Source organism: Terrapene carolina, unplaced genomic scaffold (genome assembly GCF_002925995.2).
Source record: "Terrapene carolina triunguis isolate 2854851 unplaced genomic scaffold, T_m_triunguis-2.0 Scaffold211, whole genome shotgun sequence".
NCBI lineage: Eukaryota > Metazoa > Chordata > Testudines > Emydidae > Terrapene > Terrapene triunguis.
Window position 1 is genome coordinate 12491868 of NW_020664562.1, and position 21532 is coordinate 12513399.

At 41.4% G+C, this 21532-nt stretch overlaps 1 protein-coding gene across 1 annotated transcript in view; it reads left to right on the forward strand.

Moving 5' to 3' along the window:
- Positions 1-674: 674 nt before the first annotated feature.
- LOC112115860 (receptor-type tyrosine-protein phosphatase C) overlaps positions 675-21532 on the forward strand; it is a 151895-nt gene continuing 131037 nt past the window's right edge. Inside the window, exon 1 of the mRNA XM_026655755.1 lies at positions 675-834. Coding sequence (XP_026511540.1) covers positions 675-834 — 160 coding nt within the window. The remainder of the gene's footprint in view (positions 835-21532) is intronic.

Sequence of the window (21532 nt, forward strand, 5' to 3'; positions counted from 1 at the left end):
TGTAACCTACTAACCCCCCTTTTTGTCCTATGAGAACAGGAGTGCTAATGGGCCACTTCACCTTGAATAGTCCCTTAGAATATGTGCTAACTACTTATGCTAATTTATCTGTTCAACCTTGTATATAGCTGTGACACTCTAGTCCTGAGGAAGAGCTCCATGTAGCTTGAAAGCTTGTCTCTCTCACCAACAAAAGTTGGTCCAATAAAAGATATTACCTCACCCATCTGATCTCTCTAATATCCTGTGACCAGCACAGCTACAACAACACTGCACACTAATCCATTGTCCCAGTCCTATTTTTATGAATCCATATGGCACAACTGGAATCCAATCCAAGACTAATGTGGAAAGCTGGATTCCTGGTGAAGTGTCCTTTGTGTGCATAGTGATCGTTGCTGGAGAATGAGAAAAAAATAATTCTTTGTTTATTGTGAGATACCAAGTGATCACTGTGATTGTGTTAAAAAGGCAAGACATGTCCACAATATATTTGATCAAGCTAGCTGGGATGGAAACAGATTGGTATGCTTTTCCTGTATATAAACTCGATAGCCCCACCAAGATCCAAGTATACCCATCCTTACCTTTTTGGGAGATGCTGGAATCTGCCCACAAGCAGAGAGGGCACTGCCTCCTTTCTGCAGTGATGCCTTGTCACTCATTTCACTGTAATGTCATCAAAGAACAGCATTTCCGCTGATGCTATCACAGTTCTATTCCATTCTGCTACAGCACATGAAACACGGGTTCATCAGAGCTGTGATGTTATTGAGGAACTAACAAGAGTCTGTGGTGTTGCTCTCCGGAATAACAGCACAGAAAACTGTGTTGGTAGGTATGTGAATGAAAGGGTGGGAGGGGAGCTGGCGGTAATAGATATAGAAGCCTAATACTTACAGTAATTCTGACTTCCTCTAGATGCATTTTGGCTGTTTTGAAGTGCCCCAGACAGTTTCTGAGAGCCTTGTTAACAACAACAGGAAGGCCCACCTGAAACAGACCTTAGACCTGTAGTGCAATAGGCTAGATAATCTATGCCACTTTCAGACTTACAAATTTTAATAATTTCATGTAGGTTATTTGATGAGGACGTGAGTTTGCCTTTTCAGTAGACTGTCTCTTAAAATAATCAGCAGCTTACAATAGAACTGAGCCTACCTGTGTTCACAATATAACACTGCCTGTTTTCTGGAGTTACTCTCACAAACCATCTACAAGAGCATGTTAGGAGTGCATCCCACTCCATTCTTTACCTCTGTAATCTTTATCTGCTAACAGTGCAGTTGTGCCTGTCTGGCCTAGTTTCATGTTGTAGGGGTGCTGTACAGTTGCACTACCCCAGTGGGAGCTCTGGGAGGCACTGCCCCATGATACCTCCTGGAGCTCCCTACTGCACAGGGGGAGCACACCCACTTCAGCACCCTTAAAAGGGTACTGTGCACAGAGCGCCACCGCTGCTGGCTGGCTTGGAAGGGGTGGGGCTACAGCCCTGCCAACTCCCTCACCTTCATTTTGACCTTCAAATTGTCCAGTTGCTGTGGGGGCACAAGTGGGGAGCATCAGGTGAGTGGTGTGACTGAATTTATGGCTGGCCCCTGCCTGGGGGGCATAAAAAGGAGAGCTTCTTGTGCTCCTCCCATCCCACCCCTTTGCACACCATGCAGAACTCTGGCCACAGTCTCTCCTTCAGATTGCAGATTCAGCGTCCATGCGGAAGTGTTAAAGCATGTGTTCTCCACTAATATATCAGCTTAGAGGCCAGCTAATGTTTTCTTATCCTATGGTGTCCACGTGATCTTATTAAATCACAGTCCTGTCACAGAAACACTCCACATACAGTTCACTTACTGAGCAAAGGAAAGGTGGAAGAAGGTAGCATTGGCAGTAACATCTATTGGAAGACTTAATCGTTTGTTTTAATAGACACTTGGTACTTGTAGAGTATATTTAGGGCTTCTGATTTTAGGTTTTAACCGATAAACACCAGTAAAACACCCCTGATTTTTTTTAAAAGAGGTGTTTCTCCAATAAACACTGGAAATGGTTACTTGTATCTAAGGGCTTGTCTACGCGGAACAGTAATGTAAATGACGGAGGTGTGATTTCTAAAACGCACTAATGTGTTGTGCATTAATTGGTCCTTGTGGAACCTGCTGGTGTGTGCTAACGGTTCCCTAGTGTGCTTTAACATACTGTTGTTTGAAACAGTATTCTACTAATGCACACTAGGGAACATTACAAAGGGATTACTCACTACAGTATGGAGAAAGAGACAGCCCAGCCCAGAACAAGAAGCAATGGGCTTAAACTGCAACAAGGGAGGTTTAGGTTGGACATTAGGAAAAAGTTCCTAACTGTCAGGGTGGTTAAACACTGGAATAAATTGCCTAGGGAGGTTGTGGAATCTCCATCTCTGGAGATATTTAAGAGTAGGTTAGATAAATGTCTATCAGGGATGGTCTAGACAGTATTTGGTCCTGCCATGAGGGCAGGGGACTGGACTCGATGACCTCTCGAGGTCCCTTCCAGTCCTAGAATCTATGAATCTATGACCCTTCCCCCGCCCCCTGGATTTTTGGACATTGCTAAACATTGTTAAAAAGGAATCCTGAAAAATGAAATTAATAAAACCTGAAAACCAGAAGCCCTAAGTAAATTCTTAATGTTCTTATCCTTAATTCACTCCTGCCATGATTCCTACAAAACATTCACGATGACTAGGCACTTGGAGTGAGCTCCCATTGACTTCAGTGGGGCTGGATTTTGGCCTTCGTGTGTTGTGACTGTTGTTTATAAGAGGGACCGTGATCTTTTCACTGTAACCTTGTCCTCTCCTCTCCCTTCTGTTTGTTTATTGTGTCCAACTGTTGTCTTATGCTAAGATTGTAAATGGTGGGACGGGGTCTAACTTTTTTGTTATCTGTGTGCAGTGTATAGCTCAGTGGGGCCCTGCCTGTGGCCTCTAGATGCTACCAAAAGACAAATATAATAATAGCAATACTGTAAGTGTATGAACTTTGGAAACTAGTGCTGAATATACTTTAATTCCCAGACCAAAATATCATTAAGCTGCAGTTAAGGTTGTAAATATGTATCAGTAACTTTTGAGAAAGTCCAGTGCCCCGTGCCAGAGAAAGTGCTCCCAGGGCCAGGCAGGCAGCACGTAGGGTCTGTAAAGGGCCAGGGAGAGGCCCAATGAGAGGAAATCCCTGAAGGAAGCAAGGGAAGAGGGTCCCAGTGAGTCAGAACAGACTGGTTCAGTCAGGAAGGGCAGGTAAGAACTGCCAGGGGACTGCAGAAAGTGTTTCTTGGGAGAAGGCTGAAGGCAGGACAGCAGCAAGATGAGTTTGCTGGCTGATGTCCCCAAGTCAGAGAGCCAGGGCTGGAGAGGGCTGAAGGCAGCAGCGGCAGTGGAGGGAAATGCCTGCTGGCTCTAAGTGGGAAAGCTGGAGCCAAGGACTGGAGAAGGTTGAAGGCAGGGAAGCAAAGGAGGAGTTTATCCATCGACATTTCCAGGGGTGGGGAGCTGGATGCAGAGGAATTGTGAGAGGACTGGGGGAGTGAGGGATGCGCCCAGCAGAAATGGTGTGGGGGTCCCCACTGGGAAAAGTGGGGTTGTACTCCAGCTGGATGGGCCAGGGTGACTGTCCTGATATAATGACAGGAGAAGACAGAGCTGGGGTATTGCCAAGGGGCGCCGGGGCTGTGCTGGAGAGGTGGGGTTTTGGGGGCATGGATTATTTGGACCATGCTGGGGAATTCTGGATTATGGTTGTGGGACTCTTGTCATCATTTATGTGCATGGGGCTTTCTTTTTTAATAAATTAACCCCCAAGGGCCATTTGCACTAAGAATGACTGTTTGGATGATTTCTGGGGACCGTAAAGGAGAAACTGAGGCATGCACACTTGTTGTGCTGTGGCCTGCTGGAAGAGGGCACTCTGGAGTGGGCTGTCCTAGTTACACATTGCTTTTTAAAAATCTCTGAAAGGATGGAAGTGTAAAGTTAAGGTACCCCACACAATTGTAACGCCATAAACAATTCTTTGCATATTTTGTGCTAAGTGTGCACTATTTGCAGTTACTGTTCTATATGCAAATCCTCCTTGCTCTGGTTACTAGCTATAAACTGATTTCAGTAAGTGATTTGTTATCCCCAGAGCTCATAATCCATGTGTCCACCATAAACAAGGTCATTTCAACTTCCCTTTACTTGAGGGTTCATGCTGTTAATTTGTTAAAAATCATATTACAGAATCACTCTAGGCTTTCAGAATGTGAATGGCCAATGCCTTACAAATAGAAGGCAACCCTTGGTTTTCTGTGCAGGTGGCCAATTGTCATAGGTAGCTAAATATTTGCCATCAGGGAAACTTGGAATTTGCAGCAGTCAAGGTACTTGGCATAATTTTCAAAAATGGATGATTAAAGTTTAGGTTCTTAAACCCTAACTTAAGTGCCTAAATAGGTAGCCTGGTTTTCAAAAGAATGGAGCACTCAGCAGCTCCCATTGACATCAATTGAAGCTGCTTTATTCTTTGGGGCAGGGACTATCTTTTTGTTTTATGATTGTACAGCGCTTAGCACAGTGGGGTCCTAGTCCATGACTGCAGGGCTGGCTCTAGGTTTTTTGCTGCCCCAAGCAAAAAAATTTGGCCATTCCCCCCCCCCTTTTTGGGGGGGGGGCATTTACACATGTTTGCACTTTGCACATTTTTTTTGACTGTTTAAAATGTAAAAAAATGAAAACCGAGAATTTGTAGTTAGTGAAATAAAACAATTTCCTACTAGTGTACTCATTTAATTTTAACAAAACCACAATTGCAAACAATTTGGGTTCAACTATACACTGTAATGAAAAATGTTAGTGTCTTCCGGTGCGCCCAGTTTCTCATAAATTAAAAGAATTTATATGAACTGAATTTTTCTGGTTTTTATACTTGCATAGTCTTTTAATAATTCAGTGAAATCAAATTTTTTTGCAATGGTACCTTCAATTGAAATTAATGTGAGTCCTGACAAACAATTTTGAGACATGGCGGACCTCAAATAATTTTTTAGTAATTTCAGTTTTGAGAAACTGCGCTCACCAGAAGCCACTGATACCGGTAATGTCGACATTTAAAAAATACTTATTTGAAGTACGAGATAGTTTTTCTAATTCTTTTTGCCGTTTTTCTCTTTGTTGCCGGTAGGCAGCACTGGAAAGTCATTTTTGTTTTTGTCCCGGCATTTTAGCCCTATAACCACTGGCACCGACGCAACATGGAAATTGGCGTGAATGGCGTTGATAGGGCGGCACAGTACACACAAGTAATTGTGATTCTTGATTTAATTAATCAATAACCATTAACGTTTACACATTTACGCATGTTCACATTATGAGTGACCGTGTCATGATGTGACATCATATTTTTCACGTCACGCTCCTATCGCACTACTGGAGATTTTTTTGATCTTGACGTATTATTTTTTTCGTATATTGGTGGATTTTTCCGAAAAAATGGATGGCCGGAATGCCGCCCCTGGAATTGTGCCGCCCCAAGCATGTGCTTCTTTGCTGGTGCCTAGAGCCAGTCCTGCATGACTGGCCTTCCTAAGCACTATGATAGTGCAAATTAATGGTAATATTAAGGGTAGGGAACCTAAAGGAAATAAATACTAGACATAGGGAGGTAATCTTATCTAATTTGGTAGGCATAATTGGCATGTGTACTAGAGCAATGACAGATTGCAAAAAAATGTTTCTCAACAAAAAGTGTAAAATATTCCTGCATGTGGATCAAGCTTTTTGAGCAGGAAAATGAATAATACTTGTACTTACAGTAATGGCAATAGACTTACTAGAGGAAAAACATAGAGAAACTAGCTATTATGTGGAAATATGATACATTTGTTCGGACTTGTTTTTCAGCAACATATTCTTTATTCAGTCCTGAATAGCAGTTACACATCAGGGAAGAGGCCCTGGCAGAAAAAGGGCAATTGTGCAGCATATTGTAGGTGTGTGTGTGCGCATGACTCTGGCTGTTGGGCCTGCTGAAACTGTTCTAGGAGTCCCACTGAGTGCAGGAATAATAACTTCAAAAGTCTTTCTTTTTTATCCCCCCCCCCCCCCCCCCCCGCAAATGTCCTTGGTCTACGCCCCTGGAACATGAGAAACAGAAAATACTGGATACAGAAGACAGGAGTATTTGTATATAAACAGCAAAAAAAAAAAAAATTTCTTAGTTGCTTTTATAAAAACAAAAGATATAGTGATCTCTGTGAATGCTCTAATCAGAAACTGCTGTTCATCTACATGCTTTATCTCTTGCTTATTTCTTTTTCTGAAGTACTATTTTAAATGTGTTCAGAAAGGCATTATAGTGCATGTGACAGTAAGAGACCACACAGAGCTAACTCAGAGAGCCATCAGCTAATTATGCCAAAGGATGTGGTGGACTGAGGGAGCTATGATTAAAATCAAAAAGCTTGGGCTTTTTATTCTGGTTAGGTACACTTGAAAAAAATGTCCTTTTAAAAAAACAAAAAAAACCCCAACCTAGACTTCTGTGTAAGAAATTCAAAGCAGTCCAAATACAGTATGAAAGGTCTTTATTGTTCATTTGTCTCAAGTTTCTAGTATAATCTCCTTTCCATTTGGAGATGACTGGTGTATCTTGTATATGCTCCCCTATGGAGAGGTCCAGGGCCTAGGTGGGACTTTAAGTCTCAGTGCATAGGAATTGGGAAACCAGGTGAATTCTTCTGCATATGAATATCACCCAATAAGCACACACCTGTTGAGTAGCATTTACCTATAATTGCGTATGGTGGAGTTGGGTGGGGAATGGATGACTACACCACTCTAGTGAGAACACCTGGAAACCATTTCACCTTCCACCCATGCAAGGGGAGGGCATTCACCACTACACACCTTCAGGAAATGCAGTGTTCACTCTCCTGTCGGGCACCTCTGCTGACTTGCATGGGTGGCGGGCAGGGGCAAAGCTTTTAGTGCACCCGTCCTTGAACATCTGCAAAGGAGCCAGCCACAACCTGCCCATAATGGGCCTTATTCTACAGTCCTCTTGGGAAATGAATCTTTGGCTGAGTAAGGACTGCAGGCCTGGGTCCTATGGTTTTAATTTATGTAAGAAGGAATATCACATTTGTTTGAAAAAAGGAGACAAAATTGGGATGTTATGTTCAGTACGTCAGAGTTTGGGGTAATTACCTCATAAAATGGAAAGACTTGTAAAATGTGTATAACTATGGTAGCTTCTCAAAAAGCCCTCACATCTACTGGGTGAGGCCTTACTAAAGAGGGATTCTTTTGAAGAATCCCATGTCTCTTAAATACAGTGGGGTTTTTTTTCTTTTAAAGTATTATTTGTAGATTCCCTGTCACAAATCTCCCTTGTCAGGAATTCTATTGGAAGAGTCTCTTCTTCATGAGGGGATTCCAGTGAAAGGAAGTATGTTATGGAAGAATCGGGTAAAGTGAATGAAATGAAATCTCATCAAAGAACAGCATGCATGATTAAACAGATGGGACGGGTGGAAAGACTAAATAAGACTTTCAAACAAGTTTAATACCTCAGGACAATTGTTTCCTGGTCAGTTAATGGTTCATAACATCATAGGAATTGCTATACTAAATCAGACCAACTCCCCATCCAGTACAGTGTCCTGGTTGTGAGAAATGTGTAACCCCCCCATCATGGATGACTATGCAATGACACACCCGTGTGTAAAGAAGGTAGATCATAACCTGGGGAAATGTACTGATTCCACAATCTGGGAAATAGAGAAAAACATACAGCAGCTTAGATTTAAAGCAATAGGTTGCAAATTGATTACATCTGAATAAATATTAACATAATGCTTGCCTGGTTCAAATTTCATCCCCACCACTCTAACGTGATTGTTTGGGACCATCAGATCAAGGACACCATCCCTATGCAAGGAAAACCCTAAGTGCCTTCCCAAGCTGTTTGCCACTTAGCCACTATTTTTTCTCTCAGGCTCACCCATGAATAGGAACCACAAATCTCTGCACAGTTATAAGATCCTTCCCCCGCTACAAAAAGTCAAGATTTAAAACTAAGTCACCTCTTCTCCCATTTTGCACCTGTGGTTTCTGAAACTTGAAGTAAAGCCTCTGAAAAGGAGCTCTCTGGATGCCAGCCATAGAAACTTCAGCAGTAAGCAGGAATGAATGTTACCTTCCCCTTGCTGGGGGGACATGAATTGCTCATTCCAAACGCAGAGGTCTGGTACAAAGATGTCTGTTTTGGTTTCAAATGGCTGGACATCTTCATCCCTGAGTAACTGGGGGAGTATGTAAATGATCCTGACTGCCTGATAACCTGTCGGTCTAAACATTACAGGAATTTGCCATCTCTCCCCTTACTGTCCTGCTAGCACAGTCTACATCTGGACTACTGCAATCAGCGTTACCTAATGGGCTGTGCCAGTGTGACAGATGCTACAGAATGCAGCAACCTGGCTCCCAAGTGGAGCTGAGTAGCATGAACACATCACACCAGTGCTCTGGACATTGCTGTGGTCCGAGACCATTTCAAGGTTCTTGCCTCTGAATGGGGTAGTTCTTTCTTACCTCAAAGTCTGTTTTCTTTCTTTGTTCCCCACCAGGCTTTCTACACTCAGCTGGAACACTAGAGCACACAGAGTATAGGTTTCATCTTAGGAAAGGTGAACAATTGTGCACAAATGTCTGCAGGAAATTGGGCTAAGAAATGGGCATTGCTCCAATCAACCGTACTATAATGACACCCAGGGAAGAAAGAATCAACGACCAGTTCCTGTCACTGTGTGACACCAGCTTCAGAGGAGAAAGGTGGAGGGGTCTACCTACTAGAGGTAATGGGATATATCTTTCATATTGTGAGGTGCTCAGAAACTATGGTAACAAGTGCTGCAGAAATGCCTATAAATCAACAACTTACAGCACAACTTCTTAAAAGAGGAAAACCAAACTCACTCCTCATTACCTGTTAACTTGTTGCCTGGAGGGGTGGAGGGAAGGAGGAATGTGCAGTTGTGACCTCTGGTGGATGGAGTGCCAATGATGAAAATGCACTGGGAAGAAAACCCACCTGCTCAGTACTGAATAGATGGTTCCAAAGTCTTTGATATGCTCCCTCATGAAGGCTTTCCCCCTTTTAACTGCTGTCTAATCAATTGGGAGCCCTCAACATGCTGGAACAGCAGCCCAGAGCCAGATGGTTAGAGGGAGAGATGTGTTTGTAGCACTTTGATGCTACTCAACTCCACACTTCTGCACATACTTTCAGCCTCACCATTGCCTCGGAGCAGGTTTAGTTGGTTTAGAAAACCTGAGAGTTAGTGCCATGCACCCTTCAATGCAGTGCAAACCAAGAACTGGTCAGATGCATCTTAACAAGAGATTCTAGAATCAATCTAGAAGAACCTGAGGCAAGTCACTGAAAAGGTTGTGCTGAGCCCACGCGTTGCTCCCCGCTAAGATCATGGCCCAGAGGATTTGGGTAGTAATTGGCTATTGCTATCTTTCCCAGTTACCCTTGTCCATCCCTCCTGCAACTTGTGCATTGTGACATTCCACAAGGGGATGTGGGAAATGCAGCCATTTGCTTGCAGAGAGAGATACTAGTTATAATAACTGTAATATGTATTAGCTTGTGATGCAGCAGATTGAGCCACTTGGCTGTCAGGTATGAGTTGGTTTGATGGCAACCAATTTTGTGATCTGTAATTGAAGAAATTAGAGAAACTGGTCCATTAAGTCATCCATTTCCCAAGACCACTAATTCCTCCATTAAACTACTCCAAAGGCATAGAGACATCTCCAGAGGATATGGGTCAGCTACTGACTCCCAGGCTTTAAATCTGTTATCCTAAGAGAAAGGCAGAACAGCAATGTCATTAATTCCCAACACATGCCTAGCACCAGGAAATCAACATTTGTTTTGGTCCAAACCCCATACCTGTTCTGAGGAATGGGTGGAGAGCTACCTCCCCAAGGGAATGATCTGATGGAAACACTGCAAGTGAAACTGTAGCTCTATTGAAGTCAATGGCAAATCTGCATTGACTTCAATAGGGCCAGTATTTCACCCTGTAAGCACAAATTTGGAGTTTCTTACCTGAAATGTGAGAAAAACAGCATTGGGAAGGATATAACCAGGACCTTAGTTTAGTCTTTTGGAAACCTATTACTGCATATTGTATCATTGTGATAATTAATGTGCAGGAACCAGAAAGTGAAACTTACTTGAAATAGTAAGACTAGCGTATTTTCACTGTGCACATCTAGTAGAGTGCAGAAAGTAAAGAGTATTAAAGTAATATTTTTTAATATTCATTGAGTATCACAGGTAAGGAAATTTGGTTTTAAAATATGTGTTTTTAACCTGACAGGGTCTCTTTAAATAAACTGTGTACTCTGAGCCTTGCAAAATATACTGTCTGCCTTGTGTGAGTAGTATCTAACAGTAAGGATGCTAAACATATCTCTAAATTAAATGAAACAAAATTTAGTTTTTATGTACAGGCCATTGTTGTCTGTAGTTTAAAAAAAGAGTGTCTACAGTATAGTTGTCCAGCAGGAAGTATGTTCACTAGATTCATGTTAAATAAGGCTACCAAGCTGTTTTCTTTATATCTGTGGTTTATTACCTGTTGATAACCAAACAATAGACATTTTGAGATGTGGTGTAAAAGGTTTATAAAACAGGATTTAAACAATCTGTCACTGAAATAATGTGGTGATAGGCAAGATAAAATCTATTTTTGTTCTTTTAATAATTAGCTTAATTTTTAATGCATGTCTAAAACTCTAGAAGAAAGATATTAATGGTGCGTGTGCTTCAAACAGCTCAGATATTCCATGTTTGGATGTTTATCCAAAGCATATTAACAATTTTAACCTTCTGAGGTTTGCAGCACTTGGCTTAGACATCTTTTTAAAACAGGCCTTCTTGAAACACTTCTATTGCTTTCTGTTTCTATTCGGGCCAGACACCACAATCTTCCAAAGAACAGCTTCTCTTGTCTTATTTTGGCACTTCTTTTTTCAGTCCCATCCCTTTCTCTTGCACATGCAAACAAAAGTGAACTGAACATTTTTGAATTGCAAAGAAAGTTTGTTTTGGGTTCTGTTTTACTAAGGTTTATTATATGCTGCCATTATTATTTGAATATTTGTGTTGAAGTAGTACACCAAATGCAAGTGGTACTGTGATCATCTATAAGGAAACACAATTCCAGCACCTAAGAGATTATGATTTGAGAAGACAAACAATCTACAAAGGGTGGCGTGTGAAACATTTAGTGCAAGTTTTCATATTTCATATTTATCCATCTGCCTTTCTACCTTGTCAGTGTAAGCATACATTTCTTGCAGGCTCGAGTGGAATTTGAAATATGAGATGTTAGTGTCCTATCAGCCAGTTCAATGAAGACTTCAAGGATGGCATGGAAGAAAGAGCATGTATGTACATGTGGGTATGTCTACACTGCAATAAAACACTTGCAGCTGTCTGGGTTCAGCTGACTTGGGCTAGTGGGACTCAGACTGTTGGACTACAACATTGTAGTGTAGATCTTCCGGCTCGAGCCCAAGCCTGGGTTCATAGAAATGTCAGGGTTGGAAGAGACCTCAGGAGGTCATCTAGTCCAACCTCCTGCTCAAAGCAGGACCAATCCCCAGACAGATTTTTGCCCCAGATCCCTAAAGGGCCCCCTCAAGGATTGAGCTCACAACGCTGGGTTCAGCAGGTCAGTGCTCAAACCACTGAGCTATCCCTTCCCCTAAGTTCTAGGATCCTGTGAGGCAGTGAATTCCCATCCTGAACCCAAATGACTACACAGCAGTTTTATAGACCTGCAGCATGAGCCCCATGAGCCCAAGTCAGCTGACCTGAGTCAGCCGTAAGTGTTTTATTGCAGTGTAAACATACTCCAAGGGGTGATGTAGGTAATGGAGAAGGATGTTCTTTTTATTCCAACAAATTCATACATCCTTAAAACACATTCCCACTTTTGAGGGAAATAATATTGAAGAATAGATTTGTAGCTTTTTTTTACAAGACCGTATTCGTGAAACAATATTCTCTCCCGCTACCCCTGGCTTACGGAGTTCCAGCCCACATGGTAAAATGTATTAAACCCATAGACACTACCCTTCATTGCTCATTACTGATTGGTGGAGAGTAATTTGGCTCCACAAAGTCTGGAGATCAAACTAGGAACTAATGCTGTTACCTGTCTGACTTCACTGTATCTTTGTTTGCCTATGACAGGGAAAAAACAATTTAATACCAGGCAGTTTACAGGCTTGATTACAATGAACTGCTAAGACACAGCTCTGATTCATGAACTGGCAAGACTCATTCAACAGGTTGTGTGCGTGTGTAAAGTCAGTTTTTAATGACACATTTGTGATTGAACACAGAATTTCATAAATTATAATATAAAATTATTTGTTATGACTACAGAGGTGGAGCCTCTTGCTAAATAATCATTGCGCAGGACTTCACCTTGTATAGTATTTTTCACTGACTAGGTAAAGCAGGAAGTGTTGTAAAAGGCCAAAAGAGGATATGCAAATATCACACTCTGATCTCTGGGGGGAAGGGAGCATACATTACCTCAGACTTCTGCAAATTGCAATTGGTCTGCCAGTTAGTTCAGTCTGGGCATTATCAACTTGAAATAGGAAAGATTGTTTGTTTTTATTCTATGGCAAGTGAAATTACTAAAATGTAATTGATTTTTTTAAACAAATAGAAAAGAAATTGACTAAACTCTAGGACAGATTCTCTCTAGGCAGAGACTAGATTTCCAGCATTATGCAAACTTTGTGTGTGTGTGTGTGTGTCTTACATGCAAGTAAGGAAGTTCACTGTGTTGTACAATTTTAATAGCTCTTTATGGGCATCAGGAGACGTTGTTCTAAGCATAGTTCTATCTGAACAGTTTGTCATAATCATTTTTAAGGTTTTTTTTTTATCCTGTTGTCTTTTATTTTTCTATTCAGAAATTGTGTACGCTTGTAAGAGCTGATGGTATGTGTTTCTTGAGTATTTTCTGACACAGCTAAAATGAAATCAACTAATTTGTGCCAGAGCTCTTTGAGCATTTATTACAAAATAATAAAAAATGAAACAGAAGCAAGACATAAAAGAAAGACATCCATGAAGCAAACCCTTCCATTTCCAAGTGTTTCATTTCCCAGGTTCTGGTCTGTCTTTCTTCTTATACATCTCTTTAAATCACCTTTTAGTTTCTTGGCTCTCTGCCACAATCTACATTTCACACTGGCATCTACTTTTTAACACTTTGCTCCTTGTACTTTTTACTATTTTTAATCTAAAACTTCCTCTCTTTGGTTAACAGAACAGAGAACTGTAATTATCCTTCTTTAGTAGGAGCAATGGGTGAACCAGGTCAGTTTAAGGCCTGGTGTAAACTTAAAGATTAGATTGGCCTAGCTGCATTGCTCAGAGCTGTGAAAAATTTTGTGCCCTTGGCACTGTGTTTGGTTGACCTAACCCATGGTGTAGACACGGCTAGGTCAATGGAAGGATTCTTCCATTGACCTAGCTACTGCCTCCTGGAGAGGTGGATTAACTAGATTGATGGAAAAACCCCTTCCATCAATGTGGGAAGCATCTATACTAGGTCCGCACAGCTGTAGCACCATAGATGTACTGCTATAGTGTAGACCAGGGGTGGCCAACCTGAGCCTGAGAAGGAGCCAGAATTTACCAATGTACATTGCCAAAGAGCCACAGTAATACGTCAGCAGCCCCCCACGTCGGCTACCCTGCTCCCAGCGTCTCCCACCCACCGGCAGCCCCACCGATCAGCGCCTCCCCCTCCCTCCCCACACCTCCAGATCAGCTGTTTCATGGTGTGCAGGAGGCTCTGGAGGGGGGGGGAAGTAGGAGGAGCGAGGGCATAGCAGGCTCAGGGGACGGGCTGGGAAGGGGTGGAGTGGGGGCAGGGCCTGTGGCAGAGCCAGGGGTTGAGCAGTGAGCACTCCCCGGCATATTGGAAAGTTGGCGCCTGTAGCTCCAGCCCTGGAGTTGGTGCCTATACAAGGAGCTGCATATTAACTTCTGAAGAGTGATTGGGCAACAAAATGGCAAATGAAATGTAATGTGGATAAATGTAAAGTAATGCACATTGGAAAAAAAAACCCAACTATACATACAATATAATGGGGGCTAATTTAGCTACAACGAATCAGGAAAAAGATCTTGGCGTCATCGTGGATAGCTCTCTGAAGACGTCCACGCAGTGTGCAGAGGCGGTCAAAAAAGCAAACAGGATGTTAGGAATCATTAAAAAGGAGATAGAGATAGCATTCCTTCTTTCACTGCAGCCATGACTTTTTTTCTGGACAATGAATTCCTAATGTGTAACCCACACTAATCCAGTGTGGATCTTTGTCCCCTGTCTAGTGGCTAGACCTAGTTCTTTAGCTCATTGGCTCATGTTGGATTAATGTGGGTTGCACTAGATGGGAGATACCTAAGTTATTTCATTTCAAGGGCTCATTCACCTGCACATCCACTAATGTTATATATGCCATCATGTGCCAGCAATGCCCCTCTGCCATGTACATTGGCCAAAGCGGACAGTCCCTCCGCAAAAGAATAAATGGACACAAATCGGACATCAGGAATGGTAACATACATAAGCCAGTAAGTGAACACTTCAATCTCTATGGTCATTCTATTACAGATTTAAAAGTCACTATCATTGAACAAAAAAACTTCAGAAATAGACTTCAAAGAGAAACAGCAGAACTAAAATTCATTTGCAAATTTAACACCATTAATCTGGGCTTGAATAGGGACTGGGAGTGGCTGGCTCATTACAGAAGCAGCTTTTTGTCTCCTGGAATTGACACCTCCTCATCTATTATTGGGAGTGGACTACATCCACCCTGATTGAATTGACCCTGTCAACACTGGTTCTCCACTTGCGAAGTAACTCCCTGCTCTCCATGTGTCAGTATATAATGCCTGCATCTGTAACTTTCACTCTATGCATCTGAAGAAGTGAGGTTTTTACCCACGAAAGCTTATGCCCAAATAAATCTGTTAGTCTTTAAGGTGCCACCAGACTCCTTGTTGTATTTCATTTATATTTGCCTGGCAAGATGTTCAGTGGAGAGTCTCCTATAGGAGAACAGTGGTTACCCATAATGAGTGTGTGAACTATTGACAGACTCTAACCTAATGGTGACAGAGACAGGTCACTGATTCAGAGCAATCTGGAGCTCTTGGCAAACTGGGCGCAAGCAAACAACATGCTTTTTAATGTGGCTACATGTAAATGTATTATACATTTACGAACAAAGAATGTAGACCACACTTACAGGCTGGGGGACTCTATCCGAGACATGAGAATGATTAAAGGATTAGAAAACCTGCATTACAGTGATAGACTCAAGGAGCTCAATCTATTTAGCTTAACAAACAGAAGGTTAAGGGATGATTTGATAACAATCTGCAAGTATCTACATGGGGAACAAATATTTAATAATGGGCTCTTCAGTCGAGTAGAGAAAGGTCTAACATGATCAAGTGACTGGAAACTGAAACTAGACATATTCAGACTGGAAATAAAGTGTAAATTTTTAACAGTGAGAGTAATTAACCAGTGGAACAATTTACCAAAGATCGTGGTGGATTCTTCATCACTGATTCATTTTTAAATCAATAATTCCTTCCCTAGAGGTTTTTAATTCCTTCCTTAGGGGTTTTTAAGGCCCAGCTTGACAAAGCCCTGGCTGGGATGATTTAGTTGGGGATTGGTCCTGCTTTGAGCAGGGGGTTGGACTAGATGACCTCCTGAGGTCCCTTCCAACCCTAATATTCTATGATTCTATAATTCTAAGAAGGAGAATATATTATTGCCCTTATATAAATCGATGGTACGCCCACATCTTGAATACTGCATACAGATGTGGTCTCCTCATCTCAAAAAAGATATACTGGCACTAGAAAAGGTTCAGAGAAGGGCAACTAAAATGATTAGGGGTTTGGAACGGGTCCCATATGAGGAGAGATTAAAGAGGCTAGGACTTTTCAGCTTGGAAAAGAGGAGACTAAGGGGGGATATGATAGAGGTATATAAAATCATGAGTGATGTGGAGAAAGTAGATAAGGAAAAGTTATTTACTTATTCCCATAATACAAGAACTAGGGGTCACCAAATGAAATTAATAGGCAGCAGGTTTAAAATAAATAAAAGGAAGTTCTCCTTCACACAGAGCACAGTCAACTTGTGGAACTCCTTACTTGAGGAGGTTGTGAAGGCTAGGACTATAACAGCGTTTAAAAGAGAACTGGATAAATTCATGGAGGTTAAGTCCATTAATGGCTATTAGCCAGGATGGGTAAGGAATGGTGTCCCTAGACTCTGTTTGTCAGAGGGTGAAGATGGATGGCAGGAGAGAGATCACTTGATCATTACCTGTTAGGTTCACTCCCTCTGGGGCACCTGGCATTGGCCACTGTCGGTAGACAGGATACTGGGCTAGATGGACCTTTGGTCTGACCCAGTACAGCCGTTCTTATGTTATGCATGTGGCTCCGGAGCCACAGGTTGGCCAGCCCTGGTGTAGACATACCCTCAGTAAGAAGTGACTTGAGCCATTGCTCAGTACTTGAGCCACATCTTTATCATAGTTTGAAGTGCTTAGTTGACTCTCTTAACTATTTTTTCATTTTTGTTTAGCTTTGCACTTCCCAGTTAGAACTGGGACTAAAGTCCACTTTGTCCAAATATTGCTGAAAAGACCTTTCTGGAAATACCAGTAATCTCAAGACAGAGCTTATTCTCACAGGATTTCTAGCTTTAGTTTTATACTTGAGAAGCTCAGGCAAGGTCTGAATTAGCATCTGATTCAAATGGATTTAAATCATCTACATTTTGGCAGCCACTAATTGTGAGGGTCACCTTTTGCCGAGAATGTTCCTCTGCCTTCCCTTTTCTTTTATTTGAGAGGGAATTCCCTCAAATCCATAGCTATCTTTTCTCTAAAGTTCCTTTGAATGTGTTTTAGAATCTCATACTGTTGCTGTCAAGTGACACATCTCCTTGCTGTCTGCAACGTGTACCTCTGGTTACAGTCCGTCCCCACGTCATGATAATCCATAGAAACGTGTGTGCTGCTTTTCCCTTGTGGAAGTATTTGACGTCTCACAGCATTTGCTTAGTCAAAATACAGCCCTCTTAAGTGTTCCATAAACCTGGAAAACAATGCAATTTGTAATAAACCTTTGTTATGGGAGGGAGAAATGGCATGTTGGAAACCTTGGAGGAAGAGGGACAACAATCAAACTACTATGGAGGTACCAGAGAAAAGCAGACAGTGTTAACAGCTTGTTGAGTCTACATTTAACTATTATTGCTGAGAATCAACTAACTTGAAATATAGAGACTGATGAAGCATATCTAACAGGTACAGGAAATAACTGCTCTGCTGCTCTACTGCCGTGTATGTCATACGCTGTTTCTTCCTCCCTCTTCTCCCCCATCCCCCACTCTTCAACTGCTACGTAAAACCTATTTTAGGATCATATATATGTAGAGCTGGAAGGGACATCAAGTGGTCATCTAGTAAATAAACTAAGCGAGTCTGAGACCGCCAAAGAAGTAAATGTTTATGCAAAGTTATAATTGTTAGTACTGGTGAAACAAGTGAGGAAGGAAAACATTATAATCTGTAAATTGAAAATGGATCAGTGGTGCCAGAGAAACCAATATTAATTACGTCTGAAACATATTTCATAGGATTTATCTGATTGGGATTTTGATCATTAGAAGGAGCCTTTAATACTGGAGAAAACTTCAGATACATTTCCTGACTTTTTTCATAATCATAGAATATCAGGGTTAGAAGGGACCTCAGGAGGTCATCTAGTCCAACCCCCTGCTCAAAGCAGGACTAATCCCCAGACAGATTTTTTACCCCAGTTCCCTCAATGGCCCCCCTCAAGGATTGAACTCATAACCCTGGGTTTAGCAGGCTAATGCTCAAACCACTGAGCTATCCCTCCCCCATAATTGTACTTCCACTATTTTTCTAATTATCCACTCTGGTTTTGGTTAAACAAAGACTTCCTTCTTCACAGCCTGTATTATTTATTTGTGCCTACAGGTCCCAGACAGGCATTTGGATCCCAGTGTGCTAGGTACTGTACGTATTCACATGCACACACGTGTGCACACCTACTCACCAAAAAGACAGTCCCTGTATCTAGGAACTCTGAGTGTAAGCCAAGAGCACTCTTCTCTGTCCACTTGGCAGAGGAGCACCAAGTTACACTAGACTGCTATGGTTAGTGCAGTAAGTAACAGTCACAGCACAGCAGCTGTCTACCCATCTTCACTTATTTGATCTTCCAATGAAGTAATAAACCAATATTTGACAGCACAGATGGATTAGTTTTAGGGATAATAATAAATATTTACAATTTTATAGCCTTCCATCTGAGGATTTCAAAGCACTTGACAAACATTATGAGCCAATTAGGTCTCAGGACAGCCCCGTGGCGTAAGCTATATTATCTCCATCTTACAGATGGGGAAACAGAGGCATGGAGAGGTTAAGTGAATTATCAGAAGCACTATAGTTCTTATTATCTACAGTCTAAGTCTACAGACTGTAATTTCTTCTCCAAGGTTTACATTGTAGGCCATGGCTGCAGCCTCATTGATTCAAGTTTGCAGAGGCAAATTTTAAGTTAGGATTGTTGATGTTCTCTGCACTTTTTGCACTTCTCTAACAACGCTTCCTTGACAAACCACTGAGGAAGAAGTAATGCCTGCGAATATACCCATCTTTGGTGACATCTGTCTAACTCAGCTGGACATCCCCATTAAGATGTCAACACATCCGCATGTCAACACACAGAGAAGGGCTATCAGAGGCTATCAGAGGCTGACCAACAACATCACTGCAAGCAGATCAGCCTTCTAGGTAAATACGTATGGTTTATGTTTGTAAGTAATGTGCTAACAGGCATTTTCTGCCTGCTCTGGGAATACATTTTTATCCACTGGTTACATCACAGTCTGGATGTTAGTAAAGCATTTGATAACAAAGTCTTAGGAAATCTTACTTGCAAAATGAATGTAAATAGGCTTGGATATGAGCAGTCACATGACAGGTTGAAAAGACCCAAAGGACTGTAGACAAACGATAATGTTATATGACAATGCAGCTAGCTCTGGGTAGGTAGCAAGCAGGGGAGGAGACTGACTAAGGTGCTGGAGGTAAACAGTAATTAAATTAATAGATGTATGCAATATTTCCCAAAGTACTATCAGAGGGGACAGTGAAATGACACAAAGAAGATGAGGAGGGTGCGATAAAGGGGCAGAAAAGAAAACTGAGATTCAACCTAAGAATATACAAATTATTACAGTGAAAGAAGCTAGCCCAAAATGCAGATATTGAGTGGGAAATACTTGGAAAGCAGTAATGGCATACAAGGCAGAAGGCATAGTGTACAGTAAACAGGACACAGAGACCTGCAATGTGACAGCTGTAAACATACCCCTAAAAGGCATTGAAGTTGTAAGCTACATATACAAAGGAATACAAAGTGAAATGATAGTCTCTTAATGCACATGTTCTGCGCTAAAACAGGTATGTTGCCCTTTGGCATGATTCACCTAAAGAATCAAATTTTTACAGGATCACCCACAATCCCTATTGTTTGCCTAAAGCACTGGCACCAAACTCAGTAAGCCGATAAATCTTAAAGTATGGATGAGAAAGCTCTGGAAACAAGTGATAAGAGAACATCCAGTGAGCCCAATGAAATACAGGACTGTGTCACATTGAAACCAAACCAAAACATTTTTGGGAAAGAATCTGTATATCTTTTTTTTTTTTTTTTATTGCTTTTGACCATAGGTTGCTGCTCTTTGCTTAGCATTACTCCAGTTCATGACCCCTCTGGCCCACAGTAAATATGGCACTGCTATGACCTCTATATGGCAATGGTAAGATGGCATCTACTGTGTATATGAGAATATAACAACTACCATACTGGGTCATACCAATGGTCCATCTAGCCCAGTATCCTGTCTTCCAATAGTGGCCGATGCCAGGTGCTTCTGAGGGAATGAACAGAACAGGTAATCATCAAGTGATCCAATCTGCGGTCGCCCATTTCCAGCTTCTGGCAAACAGAGGCTAGAGACCCTTCAGAACATGCCTTTGCAGAGCAGTAGGATTTGAGCGCCTACAAGCATTTGAAGGATGTATATGCTGCAGAGGGAGAGGAATTGTTTATGATGATCCTATTTGTTGTAACCAAAAAGAATGAAACTGAGCAAAAGAGAATTTAGGCTGAAAATCAGGAAAAATCTACTAGAGTTGAGATGTATTAGATTGTAGAGTAAACCCCAAATGAAAAACTGGAAACCCAGCCATTTGAATAATTTAAAATCATATGGGACCAAGTGTTAGAACATTGTAGAAAACAATCCTCACATGGCATGGGGATGGCCAGGTTAATGAATCTTTCCTATCTTTAATTTTTACAACTTCATGATTTTACTCTGGATTAGAGAGACAAGAGTAGCCCTATGTGTATCTAATCTTCTGTTACGATCTGGTACAAACATGCGCAAAGTCTTTTATTTGTCTTTGTTATGTAAAACTTATTATTATTGAGCAGTGGTAATTATTCCCCTTTGGCTGGTTCCTTATATTTTTTTGGGAAGGGTTCAATTTGTGTCCTGAATACAGATAATGGAAAAAATATTTCATACAAAATTTGGAAAAATTCTAAGACCTTTTATTCTCCAGGATTAGAAAAGGGATGATTTTTCATTCATTGGAAATTTTGCATGAAAATTTCAAAATAAAAATTTTTGGGTTTTGAAATTATTTTTGAAATATTCTGGTTTTTGCTTTTCCATGCTTTTCTCTCTCTTTTCCTTTTCCTCTCTCTAAACGGAGGTAAGGAAGGAAAATTAAGAATAAAAAAGAAAGTTTTTAATTCCCCCCCGCAGTGTTTCTGTCTAAATTTTTCATTTTCCAAGTTAATTGAACCCCCCCCTAAAAATGATGAAAAATTCCAATAGTAAAAAACAGTCACTTAGCAAGAAAATAAAATTATTAAAAACATTTTGATCAACTCTAGCCTTTAATTATATGTAAGGCTACGATTTAGTCATGGTCATGGACAGGTCACAGGCAATAAACAAAAATTCACGATCCGCGAGCTGTCCATGACTTTTACTAAAAATACCCCATACTAAATCTTGGGGAGCCACTGCTGGTGGTGCAGGGGGCAGCAGCACCAGCTGTCGGGACTGCCGAAGCAGTGGCTGCACTTTACAGCCATTAATTAATTTATTAAGCTTCACAACATCCCTGTGGATTAGACAAGTGATAGCAGTCTTATTTCCATTTTGCATATGGGGAAACTGAGTCACAGAGCCCAAGATCACCGAAGAAGTTTATGGCAGAGCAGGAAATAGAATTAAAATCAACCTCATC